Source organism: Cnephaeus nilssonii (genome assembly GCF_951640355.1).
Source record: "Cnephaeus nilssonii genome assembly, chromosome: 8".
NCBI classification, from domain to species: Eukaryota; Metazoa; Chordata; class Mammalia; order Chiroptera; family Vespertilionidae; genus Cnephaeus; species Cnephaeus nilssonii.
In genome coordinates, this window is record NC_137079.1 from 59,856,051 (window position 1) to 59,874,480 (window position 18,430).

General features: G+C 45.5%; 1 protein-coding gene and 1 long non-coding RNA gene across 15 annotated transcripts in view; one reads left to right on the forward strand and one right to left on the reverse strand.

The window, feature by feature from the left end:
- Positions 1-12,147, reverse strand: part of LMO7 (LIM domain 7) — a 210,943-nt gene extending 198,796 nt beyond the window's left edge. For 4 of the 14 annotated variants that reach the window (XM_079778632.1, XM_079778627.1, XM_079778630.1 and 1 more), the window contains exon 1: positions 11,784-12,144. In XM_079778632.1, the coding sequence (XP_079634758.1) occupies positions 11,784-11,843 (60 nt within the window). In that variant the 5' untranslated portion in view covers positions 11,844-12,144. Of the gene's footprint in view, positions 1-11,783 lie in introns of all 14 variants that reach the window. The other 10 variants (XM_079778625.1, XM_079778629.1, XM_079778626.1 and 7 more) reach the window with 7 other exon arrangements.
- A 104-nt stretch (positions 12,148-12,251) lies between these two features.
- On the forward strand, positions 12,252-17,260 carry LOC307104254. Its single transcript, XR_013813869.1, has 3 exons — positions 12,252-12,677; positions 12,993-13,083; positions 17,130-17,260. It is a non-coding gene; the product is annotated as an uncharacterized lncRNA (long non-coding RNA).
- The last annotated feature ends 1,170 nt before the right edge of the window (positions 17,261-18,430 follow it).

Consider the following 18,430-nt stretch of genomic DNA (forward strand, 5'->3'; position numbering starts at 1 on the left):
TGACCACCAGGAGGCAGACAGTCGACCGGTCAACCAGTCGCTATGATATGCACTGGCCACCGAGGTTTGACTGTGCAGCACAGACGCTCCGACCAGTAGGTTAGCTTGCTGCTGGGGTCCAGCCAATCGGGACTGAGCGAGACGGGCCAGACACACCCTGGAGCCCTCCCATGGTCCCTCCCCGGCTGGCCAACCTCCCACGTCCCTCCCTGGCCCCAATCATGTACCAGTGGGGTCCCTCGGCCTGACCTGCACCCTCTCTCAATCTGGGACCCTTCGGGGGGTGTCAGAGAGCTGGTTTCAGAGCTGGTTTCAGCCTGACAGCGGAATGACTGGTCTCTATGATGCACACTGACCAGCAGGGGGCAGACTCTCAATGCAGGAGCTGCCCTCTGGTGGCCAGTGCGCTCCCTCAGGGGGAGCACCGCTCAGCCAGAAGCCGGGCTCATGGCTGGTGAGCGCAGTGGCGGTGGCGGGAGCCTCTCCTACCTCCGTGGCAGTGCTATGGTTGTCCAACTGATAGCTTAGGCCCGCTCCCCCAAGGGCTCCCAGACTGCGAGAGGGCACAGGCAGGGCTGAGGGACCGCCCCCCCCCCCACCTCCCCAGTTCATGAATTTCATGCACCAGGCCTCTAGTCTTATGATACTTTTTTACCTTGGGAATCTTTACAATTGGATGAACAAAGCCCATTTCTCATGGTTTAAACTCCCTTTAAACATGCTTTAACCTTTTGCACTTGGATGTCGAATGTGACTCAACACGGTTAGTTAGCATTAGAATAAAGGAATCGAGAAAAAAAGCAAGTGAGTGCAAAGGGTTAAGTGATCTAGAACTGAACTTGAAGAATAGAAACCCTAATAAATCAAAACCAACTTCTCTTGTTGAATGAAGCACAGCCAGCAAGACAGTCATATCACAGGGGTAAAAAGGAAGAAAAATCCAGAGGACAACTGAAGGACATGTTTCCCAAAGGGAGGTGTCAACTGTGTCTGATGCTGTTAATAGATGGACAATATTGTGTTTGGACAAAAGTTCCAAACTGACTGCACACCACTCAATAAGTAAAGGTTAAATGTTTGATTTTTTTTTTTCCTTCCTCTGATAGAATGAAAGGCTCTAAAGTCTAATGAGAAAGAATTCCAGAATCAAAGTTTATAATGAGATTGGCAATGACTGCCCTTCCTTTGGATATTATAAATTGGTGGTGTAAAAAAATAATTCAGTTATTTTCTTCCCAGCTCAGACATCTAGGTCAAATATCAATCCAGTCAAGAAGGCAAAATCTTTGGTTATGGTCTTTACTTCTGTACTTACATGACTAAAACACTACCGTACTTTCCGGCGTATAAGACGACTGGGCGTATAAGATTTTCCTGGGTTAAAAAGTCATTTTATACGCCGGAAAATATGGTATATTGGACTATATTGATGGGATTAGATATAATGGATTAGATATATTGGACTACTGTATTTTCCAGCGTATAAAACGACTTTTTAACCCAGGAAAATCTTATACACCCAGTCGTTTTATACGCCGGAAAGTACGGTAAGTAGAAAGTATCCTCATCAAAACATGACATATATTTTGAAAACACTGTGCAGTAAAAGTCTGTAGAACTTGTGCTAAGCCATGGACTACTAGATCATATAAAAGAAGAAATATACTTTTATAAACGGGTAATAATATAGAATAAACTAGTTACATAAAATTTACCTCCTACTACAGCTCAAAATATAACTCAGTGTCACCATATAAAAACTTTTATAACACTTTAAATGGTTTATTGAGCACTAATCCATTCACTTAGACACAGAACACATACATCTAAAGCCTGCAATTGCTCAGCGTGTCTATCAGCAGTTCTGCAGCTTATATAATACTGTGATTGCTCATCATGCGCACTCCAGGCACTAACATCACAAGACAGAACCTGTTGTGTGCAGGACTAGTCAAAAATGGGAAATAGCTGGTCTTACCACTTTCGGTGGAATGAAGACCAGGAGCCATTCTCTTCCTGACTTAGAAATCCTTTACCAGGATTTACTGATCAGTGTCACTCGCCCAGGCAGGAAGAGTGTAGGGATTAAGAAGTGAGGCTATGGAGTCAAACTGTCTGGGTTCAAATCCCCAACGACCACTTACTAGTTCTAGTGTTTCCTTGAACAACTTATTTTACCTCTCACCCTGCTTTTGCCTCATCTGAAAAAAATGCCCTTGGTTATAAGGGTATGCATTATACCCTTGGTTATAAGGGTATGCATGTATAATGCACTGGCCACCACCTATCCCGCACATGATGAGGGGAAATAAAAGCAGCACTAGTTGCTCCAATTGTCAGTTACTCACCTTCTCTTGTAAAACCTTCACTAGTAGGTATCTCACTATTCAAGTCAGCCCATGCTGGTGTAGGGCAGCTCTTTATTAGCAGAAGGGTCTTGAAAATACTTGAGCCAAATAAAAAGTCTCGCTGTAACCAATCAGTTATGACCAGTTCTGCCCTCTGAACCCACACAAAATTTTTCTAACTTCTCTCCTTAAGGAAATCCCACTGTATTTACAGGCATAATGTCTGGTGCTGTGCAACGTCATTAAATTCACTCAAGCACCAAACTGAGCATACTGGACCCAGAAATTAGAACCAGTCTTCATGCACTCCATCAGGGAAGCTGTTACAATCTGGAAAGGCTGTTTATGGGGCTGTGTTCAGATTCATTTATAGAATTCGCTAATGTGCCATCTCCTTAGAGCAGAGGGGCAGACTGAGAGCATTAAATCTCTGTTCTCAACACTGTGCACATGTGACAGCTCTTACCCTGATTAAGAGCTTTGGGTACATGAAAGGCGCTTTTGAAGAAACACACCCAATAATTACCTTCAGAAACTAAAGAGTAAGCACAGGTACGCATAATTTATTGTTCCTTGGACTCAAATACATTTGTGACAGACACTTAACAGGCTTAAGACGATCTGCAAACATCAGTTAAATAAGCCAAGCTTTTTGACTGGACAGAAAACATTCATTCCTTCTACGAGCACTTGAGAACTTTCTGTAGGACAGGGGAGCAACACAAACAGCTCCACCTGCAGATGGTAACAGATGAAGCAGCTCACCCTCCAAAGTCCAGTTTCTCCAAATTAGAAGTCGGGCAAATTTGTTGAAGTTGTGCGTTTCTTAACATTCTCAAAACAAGTGCTTTTCTAGAACTCAAATGCTGTTATGCTGAGAAGGAGCTTGGAAAGGAAGGGGGAGGTCAAAGGAACCAGTTAGTCCCAAAGCAGTTCCTTTTGAGCCAAAGCACCCTGGCAGCCAGAGAGAGACAGCGCTCAAGCACTGCATGGAAGGACAGGAATCAAATGGGCTGAATAAGTCAGCACACTCCCTGCCACACATCAGGGCATTATTCCTCTCAGCCTGGGAAAAGCTTTACAAATTTCTAGGCCTTACAAACGGATGAAGAAACATCGAGGTGCTCTGCTTCCTCAAAACAGTCAACTGTTCCATTCTCCATCTCATCATTTTCCGAAGGTCCATCTCTAAACAACCCAAACGAAAAGCAAGACAACCCAGGGACACTTCCTTACTGGCCCTACCATATCCATGACCTTGGAGACTTGGATACCAGGACAGAGACTCTCTGAGCCTTGTGTGATCTCCTGTAGAGGGGACAGAACATACCCTGCATCAGCTTCATCCCTCCTCACTGGGAGAAACCCAGCAAGTCATCTGTTAGATAAATGCTTAACATCATTAGTGATCTGAAAAAAAGCAGAACATGATGTATCTTTCATTTATTTATTTAAAGGGAAAATGCGAATAACAGTTTTTCAATTCTGCCCGGAATAAGAAGTTGGGACCCTCAATTCCTGTTCATGATTGCAAATTAGCACAGAGCTTTCAGGAGATAACTTGGTGATATGCATCAAGAACCAGAAAACCATTAATTCCCTTTGGCCCAGTTAGCCCACGTCTCTAATGGGTTCAGGGACACTGTTTCATTAAAGACACCTTTCCTTTGTAAGAGGTCCGCTTTCAGCTCTCAGTGCACCAGCACACTGGGAGGATCCAGAGTGACTGACACTGTACTGGAATCCTCCCAGTTCCTCAGGAAATACCTTGACTTATCTGTTTATACTTCCTGGAGTCAGACTATTTTCAAGGCATCTCTACCCTGGTTCCTATTTGTGTGAATCAGTTCCTTCTCAAGAGGATTTTGTGAACGCCCTCTTCGGCCACCCCTCCTGTCCTAGGATCCTTTCTTACGTATTTGCCAAAGATGTACATAAGTAATAGTAAAATGCTGGTAAAGTAAAAAGGGAACAAACTGATATCAAGATATTTTATGGCTGTTCAAAACTAACCTGAGATACCCTAGCCAGTTTGGCTCAGTGGATAGAGTGTCAGCCTGTGGACTGAAGGGTCCCGGGTTCGATTCTGGTCAAGGGCAGGTACCTGGGTTGCAGGTTCCCCGGCCCTGATCGGGGTGTGTGCAGGAGGCAACCAATTGATGTGTCACTGTCATATCGATGTTTCTCTCTGCCTCGCCCTCTCCCTTTCACTCTCTCTAAAAGGAAAAATATCCTCAGGGGAGGATTAACCAAAAAAATAAATAAATAATTATTTTTAAAACTACCCTAAGAAAGCTATGACACTAGAAATCAGGAGAGTGGTTGTCTGTATGAGAGGTGAAGACTGGCCAGGACCAAAATGTTTTACGTTCTGATTGGGGTGCTGGGTACGTGAGTATATATATTTGACAAAACTCCTGCGAAAGCACTGCATGGAAACATTATCTAAGTAAAAATAAAGTACCCTGAGCAATTCCTAAAAGTTGTGCTGAATGCAACTTCAAGATCTCGCAACTAGTTATAAAGCCAGGATGCCCTAAGCCCAGTGGGCAAATGTGTTAGCCCCACTCCAGCCTCATTTCAAATGCTGCCTCTTCTGTGAGCCTGCCTGACTCACCAGGCTGACTCAGGCTGACTCCTAAATGCCATCACTACACACTGTGCAAACTTCCATTATACCAATTGTCCTTAAAGCCCCATTTTTAAATTTTGTTAAAGCTGCAGTCTTTTTATCAGACACCATGACAAAGCCTCCAGAGAAGGAGAAGATACTGTTCCTGCCCTCAGCTAGTTTATAATCTAAAATGGAAAGATGGATAGAATTATACCACAGTATGCAAAAAGGCAGATTTACACAAGCAACGAAGAAGAGAAACCATGGGTGGGGTGAAGGTTTGGTGGTTCAGAAAAGGCCTCACATAAAGGTTGATTTCAACCCAAGTTTGGAGGAATGAGAGCGAGTAATGGATATTAGGTAAACAAGGAATCCGGAGGAGTGGGGTCACAGCAGGCTGGAGGGGGGGAAGGGCATTCTGGGTGTGAGGAACCCACAAAGGACTGGGGAGCAAGAACTGCCTTACACTCGGCATCTCATTTCACAGCACGACCACGGGGGAGGCCCACAGGAGAAACCGCAGAGCCAGGACTTGCACAATTTTGATTTGATTCCACAACTGTGCTTCCTCCCTGCCTTTTTTTTTTTTTGCTTTTTTTTTCATACAGCTCTAGGTCTAAGGTGTTCAGCATAATGTCTTAACTTACATACCAGTATATGGAGAACTGAATACCATAGTAAGTTCAGTTAACACCCATCTCCTCATGTAGTTACACACAAAAACATTTTTTTTCCTTGTGATGCAAACTTTTAGGATCTACTACTCTCTTAGCATCTTTCAAATATAAACAGCAGTGCTAACTGTGGTCACCCTAAATTGGCTGAAAGGAGTCAAAAGATACAAACTTACAGTTAAATTAGTACAGGGGCCTGGGCTGGGTAGCTCAGTTGATTGGAGTATTGTCCTGTACACCAAAAGGTTGTGGGTTTGATTCCCAGTCAAGGCACATACCTGGGTTGCGGGTTCAGTCTCTGATCGGGGCTCATATGGGAAGGAACTGATCGATGTTCTCTCTCTCTCTCTCTCTCTCTCTCTCTCTCTCTCTCTCATCCTCTCTCACTTCAAACCAATAAAAACATATTGATTTATTGGATTATTAAAAAAAAAAGAAAGAAAAGGAAAACCATCAACAAACAACAAGAAAGCCCACTGCATGAGAGAACATATTTGCCAATGTTATCTCAGATAAGGGTTTAATCTCCAAAATTTACAGAACTCATACAACTTAACAAAAGGAAGATAAACAATCCAATCAAAAAATGGACAAAGGACCTAAATAGACACTTTTCGAAAGAGGACATATAGAAGGCTGAGAGACACATGAAAACATGCTCAATCATCTGAGAGATGCAAATCAAAACAACAATGAGGTATCATCTCACACCTGACAAAATGGCTATCATCAACAAGTCAACAAATGACAAGTGCTGGCAAGGATTCTGAGAAAAAGGAACCCTCGTGCACTGCTGGTGGGAATGCAGACTAGTGCAGCCACTGTGGAGAACAGTATGGAGTTTCCTCAAAAAGTTAAAAATGGAACTCCCATTCGACCCAGTAATCCCACTTTTAGGAATATATCCCAAGAAATCAGAAACACCAATCAGAAAGAACATATTCATCCCTATGTTCATAGCAGCACAATTTACTGGTACAATAGCTAAGATTTGGAACCAGCCTAAGTGCCTATCAGCAGATGAGTGGATTAGAAAACCGTGGTACATCTATACAATAGAATACTACACTGCTATAAAAAAGAAGGAACTTTTTACCATTTGCAACAGCATGGATGGACCTGGAGAGCATTATGCTAAGCGAAATAAGCCAGTCAGAGAAAGATAAATAGCACATGATCTCACTCATTTGTGGAATATAATGCACAACATAAACTGATGAACAAAAATAGATCCAGAGACATAGAAGCATTGAACAGACCATCAAACCTCAGAGGGGAGGCAGTGGAGAGTGGGAAGTGAGGGGTAAAAGATCAACCAAAGGACTTGTATGCATGCATATTAGCATAACCAATGGACACGAACACTGGGAAAGTGGGGGCTTGTCCTGGGGAGTGGGAGTGGGGAAGGGTCGATGGGGGAAAAAGGAGACATATGTAATACTTTAAACAATAAAAATAAAATTAAAAACTGTAAAAAAAAAGTTAGTACTGGGATGTAATATACAAAACTGTTATCTTAATCTCTATGCTATCTTGCAACTACACAAATAGTTATGGAGAAACTGGCTCCAAAATAAAGCTAGATATATGGGCAGAGACCAGATTATAAAGGGTTATGAATGCTACACTTTATGGCATTATGTAAGGACTAGAGGTGCAAGAATTCGTGCTCGGGTGGGGTCCCTCTGCATGGCCAGCGATTGGGGCCGATGTGGGGGAGGGGGCGCCAGCCGGCCCGGGGGAGGGACCACAGGAGGTTGGCTGTGGGAGGGCACTGACCACCAGGGGGCAACTCCTGCGTTGAGCATCTGCCCCCTCGTAGTCAGTGTGCATCATAGCTACCGATCAACTGGTCACTTGGTCACTTAGGCTTTTATATATATATATATACTGCTGTCTTTAAAATATTCTCATGACTCCCCTATAAACAAGGATAACAAAATCAGGTTTTTATTCTGAAAACATAATTTTGACAGCAACAGCTAGTATAAGAATTGCTTTTTTTTTTTGGGGGGGGGGTGTTCATCCTCTCCCAAGGATATTTTTCCATTGATTTTATTGAGAGAATGGAGGAGGAGAGAGAGGAGAGAGAGAGAGAGAGAGAGAGAGAGAGAGAGAGAGAGAGAAAGAAACACCAATGTGAGAAAGACACATGGATTGGTTGCTTCCCGCATGGGGATTGAGCCTGCAACTGAGGTACGTGCCCTTGGCCATGATCAAACCCAGGACCCTTCAGTCCATGGGCCAATGCTCTATCCACTGAGCCAAACTGGCTAGGGCAAGAATTGCTTTCTAAAATTTAAAATGTTTAACAAATATTTACCATCATAGGACTTTCCATTTTAACTTCCGTTAGTTGAAATTCTATTGTAATTACCAAAAAAAAAAGTTCTGTGAATTCAGTAACATTTTCCAATGAATGTTTATGTCACTCTACATACATCTGGAAAGCAACAGTACAAAACCCTGAGAGCTGCGTCTACAGACAACACTGGCATGCACAAGGATTCATGTGCACCAGGCAAACCCTTTCAGACCAGACCACTAGGAGAAGGGATGCAGTTTACAGAGAAAGAGGAAAATCCCTCAGAAGGATTTGGCCTTGGTCAATGGGGTACCTGCAGAGTGCAATTGTTTCAAAATGCAGCACCAAAGATAATCATAGGTGGTGACTAGAACACCCCTGAAGGATAAAAACAGGGGCTGGTGGAGAAACAGAACAGTCGGAAGCAACTAGGGAAGGATTCGTATTCTGTTGCCAGGCATGGCAATGAGCTCTGCTGGCATCCCTTCAGTCCTTCTGCAGGATGACACTGATACTAAAGAATCAAACCCGGCGACAACAGGAAGAGCAGGTGAGCGGGGAGGTGGTGAAGTAAGTTAGCCTCTGCTGCTCTAGCCCTAAATATTATTACTGTATTTAAACCTCAACCTAGACAGGTACGTTAACACACACACTGGAAACGGGCGACCAACCAGTGCAATGAGCCATATACCCAGTGTCCAATCTCACTGGTATTTTGACTGATTACTACAAGGCATTTGAATGCCCCAAAACAGAGAGACCGAGGAAACTATTAGGTACAGAAAATTAAAAGGTGCTGCAGAGAAGGGCTAAAATGAGAGAGTCCGCGCTGCATTTTCTTCCACTGCATCACCCACTCCATGACCTTCCGGAAATCAAGCTTCCCCTCGGCCTTTGCCTTCAAACCATTACATATTTGGTTTTAAACTAGTGTTTAATCATAAACCAGCTCTGCTACATTATTAATATTCCAAACAGCATTTCCAACCAGATAATGTCCAACAGCATTATGTTGAATTACCTCAAAGAGTAGCATTCCTACATTTGTTTAGAATTGAAAACTAAACTAACCAGAGGTTAAGTATAAATATACTATAAAGCATCTATGCACAATTTGAAATAAATAAAAACAAGAGTCATAAAATGATAGTAACTGGCAGAATAACAACCACTAGCCCTCACCTCACTCCTTCTCCTTCCCTCCCAAGATAAAATAAATAAAACTTTAACTCTGATGTGGCAATAATACATTAGCTATGTAAAATCACAGATGGAGAGTGGAAATGCCAAGGGCATACTGACATGGACTCTGGTCACCATTCAAAGTTTTACAAGGTTAATGGAGTTTCCTGACCTTGGGTTATTCAAAGCTGCAGCTAAGAATAATGGTTGAAGATTATATTATAGATAATGTATGTATTATGTAATGTACTATTATAATGCATAGATGTCTATACACATACACATATATATATGAATGACCCACTTATGCTTCAATATATGTAAAGGAAAGTATAACAGAAAGGAAAAATGGAGCAAGAATATTAGCAAGCAAGAGAAAAATTTACACTATAATCTTCCTCACTTTCCAAAATACTTTATAAAATAGGCTTTGGAACCAATATTTTATCTTCAAATTAGGGGTTCTCAGAGTTAAAGAGGTTGTGGCAATGAGAGAGTCGTTCGTTCGGCTTCTTTTGGCAAAAACAATACTTTAAATTATGTGTTTTGGTTGTAAAGGCAAAGCTAAGGAGACAAGTAAATCTGGACACTGAAAACAAATAAACCTAAAAGTGAACACACTGCTGTCACTTCAAGTGCTCACAGTATAGCAAAGAGTATGTAAATATATAAATCCACTTATTCACATATCTGCAATAAACACACCGACTTGTTCCGTGACACTAGAAAAAAATCGCTTATTGTAGTTTGATTAAATATATTAAAATCATATATCAAAACCTTTAAAAAGATCTGGCTCTCTGCTAATGATGAACAAAACTCTAGAGCTGCCACATCATTGCTGAAAAACACTTTTAGATGGGGTGGGATGGGAGTGGGAAGATGAGCACATTTACCATGCACTAGATCTTTTATCACAAAACACTTCCCCAACTTTTTTAAACATAAATTTCTCACAGAAATACTATTATGAGCAAGCTACAATAAACCAGGAATTTCCAGATTTTAAAAGTATGCATACTAAAAAGAATATGTGTGAAATCATGCATAGCCACAGATTTCCTGAAGCAAATACACAACATGCAGATACAAACTCCACACGGGAGCCATGTGTGAGCAAAAAATGTCCCCATATGTCTTCCCTTCTCCCTCCCTCCATCCCCAACACTCAAATACAAAAAGGGGCATTTAATTTCTCTTCTAAAATTATACAGAACAAACACCACTAATGGGAAATTACCTTTGGTAGCCCTGACTTTTCCAAGTTGATGAATGAGGGAAGTTACTTCTCTTAACTACATTGCTGGAATTTTTCCACTCTCATTTCAATTCAAAATACCGTTTTTATTCTTCTCCCAACCTCCCCATACCCCCCCCCCCTTCACATCTTTCTAAGTCACCTTCAGACTAGCTCAGTTTCAGTCCAAAAAAGACACCAAAGTGAATTTCTTAGACTTCCCCTACTGTCTAATGGATAATGCTACTCACATTTCACTTTCCTTTATTTAGAGTAAAAAAATCTAACGTTGAACGTTTATTCTCTTTATTTTTTCAACATAAATATATTTCTTTAAGGACAAATGAATTATTTTTAAGCACTTTGCTTTGGAATTCTTGAACATGGTGTTTTCCGTAGGATAATCTTTAAACCTAATTTTCATTTTTAACTACTTTAAGACAGATTTACATATAAATGAACTGAATATGAATTATTAAATTTGAACTAAATACGAATAAGCTAACACCTGGCATCAATAACTCCTCAATGACTTCAAGGCAGGTGCAGGCAACGATTTTCTAACAAGCAAGTGATTCACATCTGCTGGGAAGACTTCTTTAGCATCGTTTAAAAAGTCATCTTTTTCATCCAGTGGAATAATGGCTAGAAGCCTGGGGTTAACCTTCAACACATGTTAACCCTAAGATGTTGATGAAGAAGCCTCTAGAAGACCATCTTCCTTTTTTAATGGGAAAGAAGGGGGTGGAGGATCGTGTCTCTGAGGCACAGCTGGGGAAGTAACAACCCTCCAGTGAGTGACCCCAGGATAGCTCATCTCATCAAGGCAGACTTTGAATAAATACAAGCCCTGACTTGCCCCCACCCCACCCCACCCCACCCCACCCTCCAACCCCCACCCCACCCCACCCCACCCCCCATCCCTCATCCCCATCCCAGGGGCTCCGGATTCCTCGGGGACCACGTCGCTCCAAGTGCCACAGGTGTCCACTCCCCCACCAGCCCTCGCACACAACACGCGCGCCGTGCAGGCGTGTGTCGGGCGTCTCCACATCTCCCAAGGAGAAGCACCGAAGGACCCCGGGGGGGCTCTGTCCCTCAGGGAGACACCCCGGGGGGCCGGTGCCTTCGGGGGCTGGTCCGCAGGGATGCGCAGTCCCGGAACCCGGGCGGGTCGGCGCTGGAACCTGCCCTGGTAGAGCAGCTCTGGGCACCTCGGCGAGACCGTCGCGGGGGAGGGCAGAGCGAAGCTTAGCTGGACGTTAAAAAAATCGGAGAAGCAGAACTTCCCAAAGTCCCCCATCGGCCCGCGCACACCAGCCGGCTGCCCAGCGCCCGAGGAGGTCCCGGGAAGGGGCTGCAGCGCCCTCACCTCGCGACGCCCGCACACCCGTGCAAACGGGACCGGCGCAAAGGCACTCACCTCCACCCATCTCTGGGCTTCGGCGAACGCCACGGCGCAGCCGGCCTCGACCTCCTGCATCGCTGCCGGGACCGGGGCGAGAGGGGGAGAGACGCGTGGGCGCGGGGCGGGGTGGGGGGTCGCTCGCGGTCTCGGCCGCCGCCCCAGCCTCGGCTCCGTCTGCGAGGCGCTCGGGCGCTCCCTCCCTTTGTTGCGCCCCGCGGGTCGGTCAGATCGCAAACCTACAAGAACTTGAAGACGTGGCTTTCCCCAAACTCTGGAAAACTCCCCCAGTTCCGCCGGGACACGAGCAGCGGGGAGGGCGACCAGTGGCGGCGCGCGGCTCCGACAACTGCTCGGACTTCAAACGTCGCTGGGAGTCGCCGGGCGCCACTGCCCTCCCCGGATGGCCCCGCCCCAGCCCACCCCGGGCCGCCCCGTCTCCGCTTCCGTCCGCCCCCCTGCGGCTGCCCCGGCTCCCCGGCCGCCGCTGCCTTTGCGGTCAGCCTGTCTGGGCCAGGGGATGCCACGGGCAGCCAGGGGGCCCGGGCCCAGCTCCCGCTCGCGCTGCCCGCCGACACCGCAGCTCCACCCCGAGGGGATGCGCCCCCGCGCCCGCATCCCTCCCGCCTCCGCCCGCCAGGCCGCCTGCCCTCTCCCGGGGCCGCTGGAAACGGCGCCCCCGCGGCTCGTGGCCGCCGGAATACCAGGAATAGCTGCACACAATTGCACCTTTCTCGGCCAAGAAACTTGCCCCGCGGGCAGCGCGACCCCGCCCGGCCCGCCGCCCGCACCTGCGGCCCGGCCCGCGGCGCGCGGCTCCCGCTCCAGCCGAGCCCGCGGTCACGGCTGCGGCCCCGCGGCCAGGTGCGCGGGGGTCCCCACCCCACGCTTCCCAGGCCCCCCTGGCGGCAGGTGAGGGCAGGGGCCTGGGCACACGCCGCGCATTTCCCCCGCCCAGCCCGCTCCGCCCCGCTTCCAGGTGGGTGAGGGAGGGGGAGGTACCTGCCCGCGCGCGGCGGGTCGGAGTGGAGGGGATCCGGCTTTTCTCCCGCCCCTTGCCCACTCCGCCCCGCTCAGATCCCAGGACCGCCCTCACCCTGAATGCCCGTCCCTCTACCCGTTGTGGTTTGGGGACCCTCAGGGGCCAGGAGGTGCCGTATCCCCAGCGTCCCTGGGGAGGTGCACAGTGCTGGGGGGTCGGCTCACTTGGGTGCTTTTCACACACAGGTCAGATCCTAAAGGAACCCGCTCGCCTGTCTTGACTCCCGTGGGACCGCACTCAGATGCTACTGAAAGCCAGGAATGGCAGCAGCCACAGGTGAATGGCAGCAACCGTGGAGGAATGTACGAATGGATTCTTCCTCCTTTAAATCCTTCTCCTTTCTCCTGGTTGATTGTTTACTCTTTATGATGAAAAACGACATCAAATATTTAACGATTGTTTACACTTTGCCTTATTCATCACCTTTTCTGCTGAAGTTTTAAAGTAAAGATGTTGTGATATTTCACCCCTCAATATTACAACATACATCTCAATTTTAAAAGAACACTTTCTACATAACCATATTACCATGTTCAGAGTTAACTAAAGCTAAAAATAATGACCTAGTATCAGTTGTTATGGAACAGAAAGTGTCCACCTGCACTAGCTGAGCCAAACACTAGACACTAAGCATTGAAGTGGAGAAAGGTTGGCTTTTTAAAAAATATGTTTTTATTGATTTTTTTGAGAGAGAGGGAGGAAGAGAGAGAGATAGAAACATGGATCAGCTGCTTCCTGCCAGCCCCCTACTGGGGATCGAGCCCAAAACCTGGGCATGTACCCTGACTGAAATCAAACCCGCAACCTCTTGGTTCATGGGTCTATGCTCAACCACTTAGCCACATCAGTCAGGCACTGTTGGCTATTTTATTATGAATGGCGCCTTCAAGAGAAAGGGAAGCTAATGCTCAAAAGCCCGATGGAATGTAGGTTACAGATTATATATATAGGGCAAAACCACAACACACCATGGGTTAGGGGGGTCCATGGAGTGGGGAGCTGATTGGTGTGCGGTGAGGTAGGGTAATGAATTATTTCTCCAGGTCTGGAGGACAGCTCTGCGGTCTGTTTCCAGTGCCCCTGTCAGGTCTCGTGGGAAAGGAGCCAGGGTGGTCGTTCCAGCTTAGGAAGTGAAACCTAAAGACGTCATCTTTAGCCTGGCAGAGGTCCAGACCTTTGGACCTGTAGTCGGGTCCCAGCTGATGTCTTCTGCTGCCTGGAGGGTCGCTGATTATCTGGGGGAAGGCTAGGTCTCCGAGGAAGGGGAAGGAATGGAAAGAGAAAGGGAGACAGAGAGAGATGATTTCTAGAGTTAGGACTTAAAGTTAATCAAACTCATAAGGACCCTCAGTTTTACAATTTATAGCCAATCCAGACTTAGATTCCCCCTGCTGATCCCAATATGTCTTTCACAGCTGACTAAATCAGACCAGGCTCCAAACAATGACCACACATTGCTTTTGGTTACATCTGTTTTTAACCCAGACTAGCTTCCCCCTTCTCCCTACCGTCTATTTTTAGAATGACGTTGTCTTATAAAAGAAACAGGGGCAGCCTTCTGGATTTATTTTATGGTGTCTTTGTGGTGTCTTCAACATAATTCTATTTCCCCTCTATTTCCTGTTGCCTGGAAGTTAGCTCGCTCTAAAGGCTGGGTTACAACTCATTTACTCTTCTGAATAAAGACTTCACCCACATTGTTCCTGTTTGGGGTGACTTCTTAAGAATGATTTTTATTTGTAGGTTTATTTTGGGGGATGACCTCCTGAGGATGATTTTTATTTGTAGGTTTATCTTTGTTCAAGCATTTTTTCCTTGGCACTCTGTAATCAATGGATTATTTCTTAGAAGAGCTGAGAATTGTTCCTGCTGAAGTGGGAGGCCATTGAGTGGGCCATCTCTTGGCCTCCTGGCTATACTATGATCAGACGAAACCAAAAATGAGGATGAACGGATAAAAGAAAATGTTTTCCTCTTTCTGGCTATTCAAGATCTATTCTGTTAAATATTTAGTGACCACTTTATATATGTAAAGGGCTAGATGTCATAAGTGATATAAAAATTTTCTTTTTAAATTTGGGCACTGAACCTCATGTACTTCCAGTCTAGTAGAAAGACAGACATTCCTCAATCTTCATGAGCGTTGTTACGACAGCAACTATACAGGTATATTATACTGTTGAAAGCTGCTGCTCCGTGACTTGATTTATAGCTTTGGGGACAGAACCCAGAACCATAGGAAGTGCACAGGCTTGGGAGTCTGAGTGACTAAGGTTACCAAGTTACCAAACTCTCTGAGCTTCAGTTTCCTCATCTGAAAAATGTGGGAAATAATAACTACTTAAAGGGTTCTTATGAGAATTAAATATCACAGTATCTGTAAAAACTCCGGGAATTGCTGGCATGGAATAGGCACTCAAGAAATGATGGTTATTTCCCATTAGTCTCTCTCTCTCTCTCTCTAATAGTAATGTGTCAAATATGGATTTTTCCTAATAAATGGGAATTTCTTTGTTTGCTCAGATACTCACATGGAAAGAGCTGCAAGGTACTGCAGATTCTGTTTCAAGTCAGCTCAGACACGAGCCATTTCTCTCTTTGGTTTGAAAGCTTGCAACTCCGAAGATCCAAATCCAATTCTTTGCCTCCTAACATCAGTCATTAGAGTGTTTTATCCTTCTGGAAACATGTATATAGAGACCTATAGAGAAAGGTAACCTGCCTTTCTATAGAGAAAGGAAGTTTAAAATAAAATTCACAATAATAAAACATGAAGAATATCATTTATTTTCTGAAGAAATTTGAGGTATTTTTCAACATTTAAAAACAGTACAGTTGTATGGGAGCGGTTATAGGGTTAAGCCTCGGACTAACCTGTTGGCCAAAAACAAGTCCCAGCTTAGAGGGCACAGCCCTCTTAGCATAATTAAGCTTGATTTTGTGACCTCCCTAGATCTTTCTTGGGTAGCTAATGGGCTGTGGGAGGTGCAGCAAGTGCTGCCAAAACAAGTGAAGTTTACAAGAACATTGTAAATTACCTTGTTTAGCTCTGACTATAAAATAAAGGCTCAGCTTGCAGTCTGGATCTTATCTGTGGTCTCAGCCAGACACAGAAGATCCACCGAGTCTAGACCCAGCTTATTCTCTTTGTCTGTCTTTTCTTCATCCTTCACCGGCCCCCCTCAGGCTTGCCGAACCCTTGGCTGTGCTGGCACGGCACGCAGTTGTCATGTTCTTATCCATCAGTGATGAAATGAGCTTTTGATGGGAGAAAGTGGTACAATCTTTAAATATACATATACTAGAGGCCCAGTGCACTGGTGGGGGGCATGGCCTGCGGGGATCGGCCCACTATGGGAGTGCCCTCATCCCGGTCAGCTGAATGAGAAAATTAGTCTGAGCTGATATTTCAGGGTAATGTCTTGGGTAAAGGCATGTTCTGTGTCCTGGAGGAACCTGGCGGAAAGCTTTGCACCCCAAAGCCACTCGGTGAATGCCCTTGATGTGTGATGCCAGGTCGGTGACACCATCAGGGATGTTCAGGGCAGCCGTGCTCCAGGATCCTCAGTCATCAGGACAGCCTTCCCGGGGGTCCACAGTCATGCCCCCTCTTGCCATCTGCCTATGCCAGCTCCTTGTGCTCTTTCTAGAACACACCTTAGAGGGCCTACATCAGTTGGTGGGGTCAGGCCAAAATCTGGATTGTCTCAGGTATTTGATAGGTACAGAGACTTGGCCTCACCCTGGGCCTGCTAGCGGCCAGATTATTATGCGTTCAGAGATCATCATAATCTGGCCACTCAGTGTATATATATTTCAGAGAGAGGAAAGGAGAGGGAGAGAGAGATAGAAACATCAATGATGAGACAGAATCATTGGTCAGCTGCCTCCTGCACAGCCCCTACTAGGAGTTGAGCCAGCAACCCGGGCATGTGCCCTGACTGGGAATGGAATCGTGACCTCCTGGGTTCATGGGTCAACACTCAACCACTGAGCCACGCCGGCTGGGCATTACAATCTTTCTCTAAGGTAATTTGGCAACACATATTAAAAGTTTTTAAATCGCCCATGGGGGTCATGCAGGAGGCAGCCAATCAATGATTCTCTCTCATCATTGATGTTTCTATCTCTCTCTACCTCTCCCTTCTTCTCTGAAATCAATAAAAATATATTTAAGAAATAAAAAGGTTTTAAAAGCCCATGATCTATTGCAGCAATTTCACTCTGGGAATTTATCCTAAGGCTATGAGCAAAGATATGCGTACAAAATGAACATCTGTGGTTTGGGCATTGAGATGCAATAACTAAACCTCCCTTTACAGGAGGAGTGTGGTCAGCAGACAGCCTCCATCTGTCAGCACCTTTGAGGTCTGCCTCAGCTGCAGAGCGCAGCCGCACGGCCCCAGAGCATCCCTCGTCTGGTGATTGAGTGACATGAGTGACATAAAAGACATTTCCACCCAAAGCAGGACAACTGTGATGGACCCTGTCCTGCTTCGGTTAAGGCTATAGGCCTGTGACACAGTTCAACTTCTTCCTGGCCCATTCCTGCTTCCTCGCTCTCCGGTCCACTGGGGTTGATCCTTAATAAATACCTAACACTTCAAACACCATGTGTCGGCCTCTGGAGGACTCGTCAGTGATGGCATCAAGCAGGATTTATTACAAATAAGAATCCCAAAGCAGGGGGTAAAGGGGGAGATCAACCAAAGGACTTGTGTGCAGGCATATGAGCCTAACCAGCGGTTGGGGACAACAGGGGGGTGGGGGCATGTGTGGGGAGGGGGGTGGGATGGGAATGGAGGGACGAGGACAAATATGTGATACCTTAATCAATAAAGAAATTAAAAAAAAAAAAGAATCCCAAAGCAATCTAAACCTCCAACAATAGGGATGGTGGAGTAAGTTATGGTTTTTCCATAAAGTAAAAAACTGTGTTGCCGAAACCGGTTTGGCTCAGTGGATAGAGTGTCGGCCTGCGGACTCAAGGGTCCCAGGTTCGATTCCGGTCAAGGGCATGTACCTTGGTTGCGGGCACATCCCCAGTAGGGGGTGTGCAAGAGGCAGCTGATCGATGTTTCTCTCTCATCGATGTTTCTAACTCTCTATCCCTCTCCCTTCCTCTCTGTAAAAAATCAGTAAAATATATTTAAAAAAAACAAAAACAAAAAAAAACTGTGCAGTCATTAAAAATATAAAACAATAGCCCTGGCCAGAGTTGCTCAGTGGTAAGAGCACTGAAGGATCACTGGTTCCATTCCCATTCAAGGGTAGGTACCTGGGTTGCAGGTTCAATCCCAGCTGGTTTGGGGCAAGTATGGGAGGCAACTAATCGATATTTCTCTCTCTCTCTCTCCCACTCCCCCCCCCCCGCTTCACCCTCTCCCTCTCCCTCCCCCCTCCCTCCCTTCTACTCTCTCTAAAAATCAGTGCAGAAAAAGTGTCCTCTGGTGAGGATTAAAAAAATTTTTTAATAAATAAATAATAAAACAATATTCAATGACACCAGGGAGATGTTTCAAATATATTGAAAAAAAAGTGTATAAAGCACCCTAATTTATGATTGTATTTTTAAAATGCATCATTTTCTACATAGAATAAATTGGGGGGAAAACTTCACCCA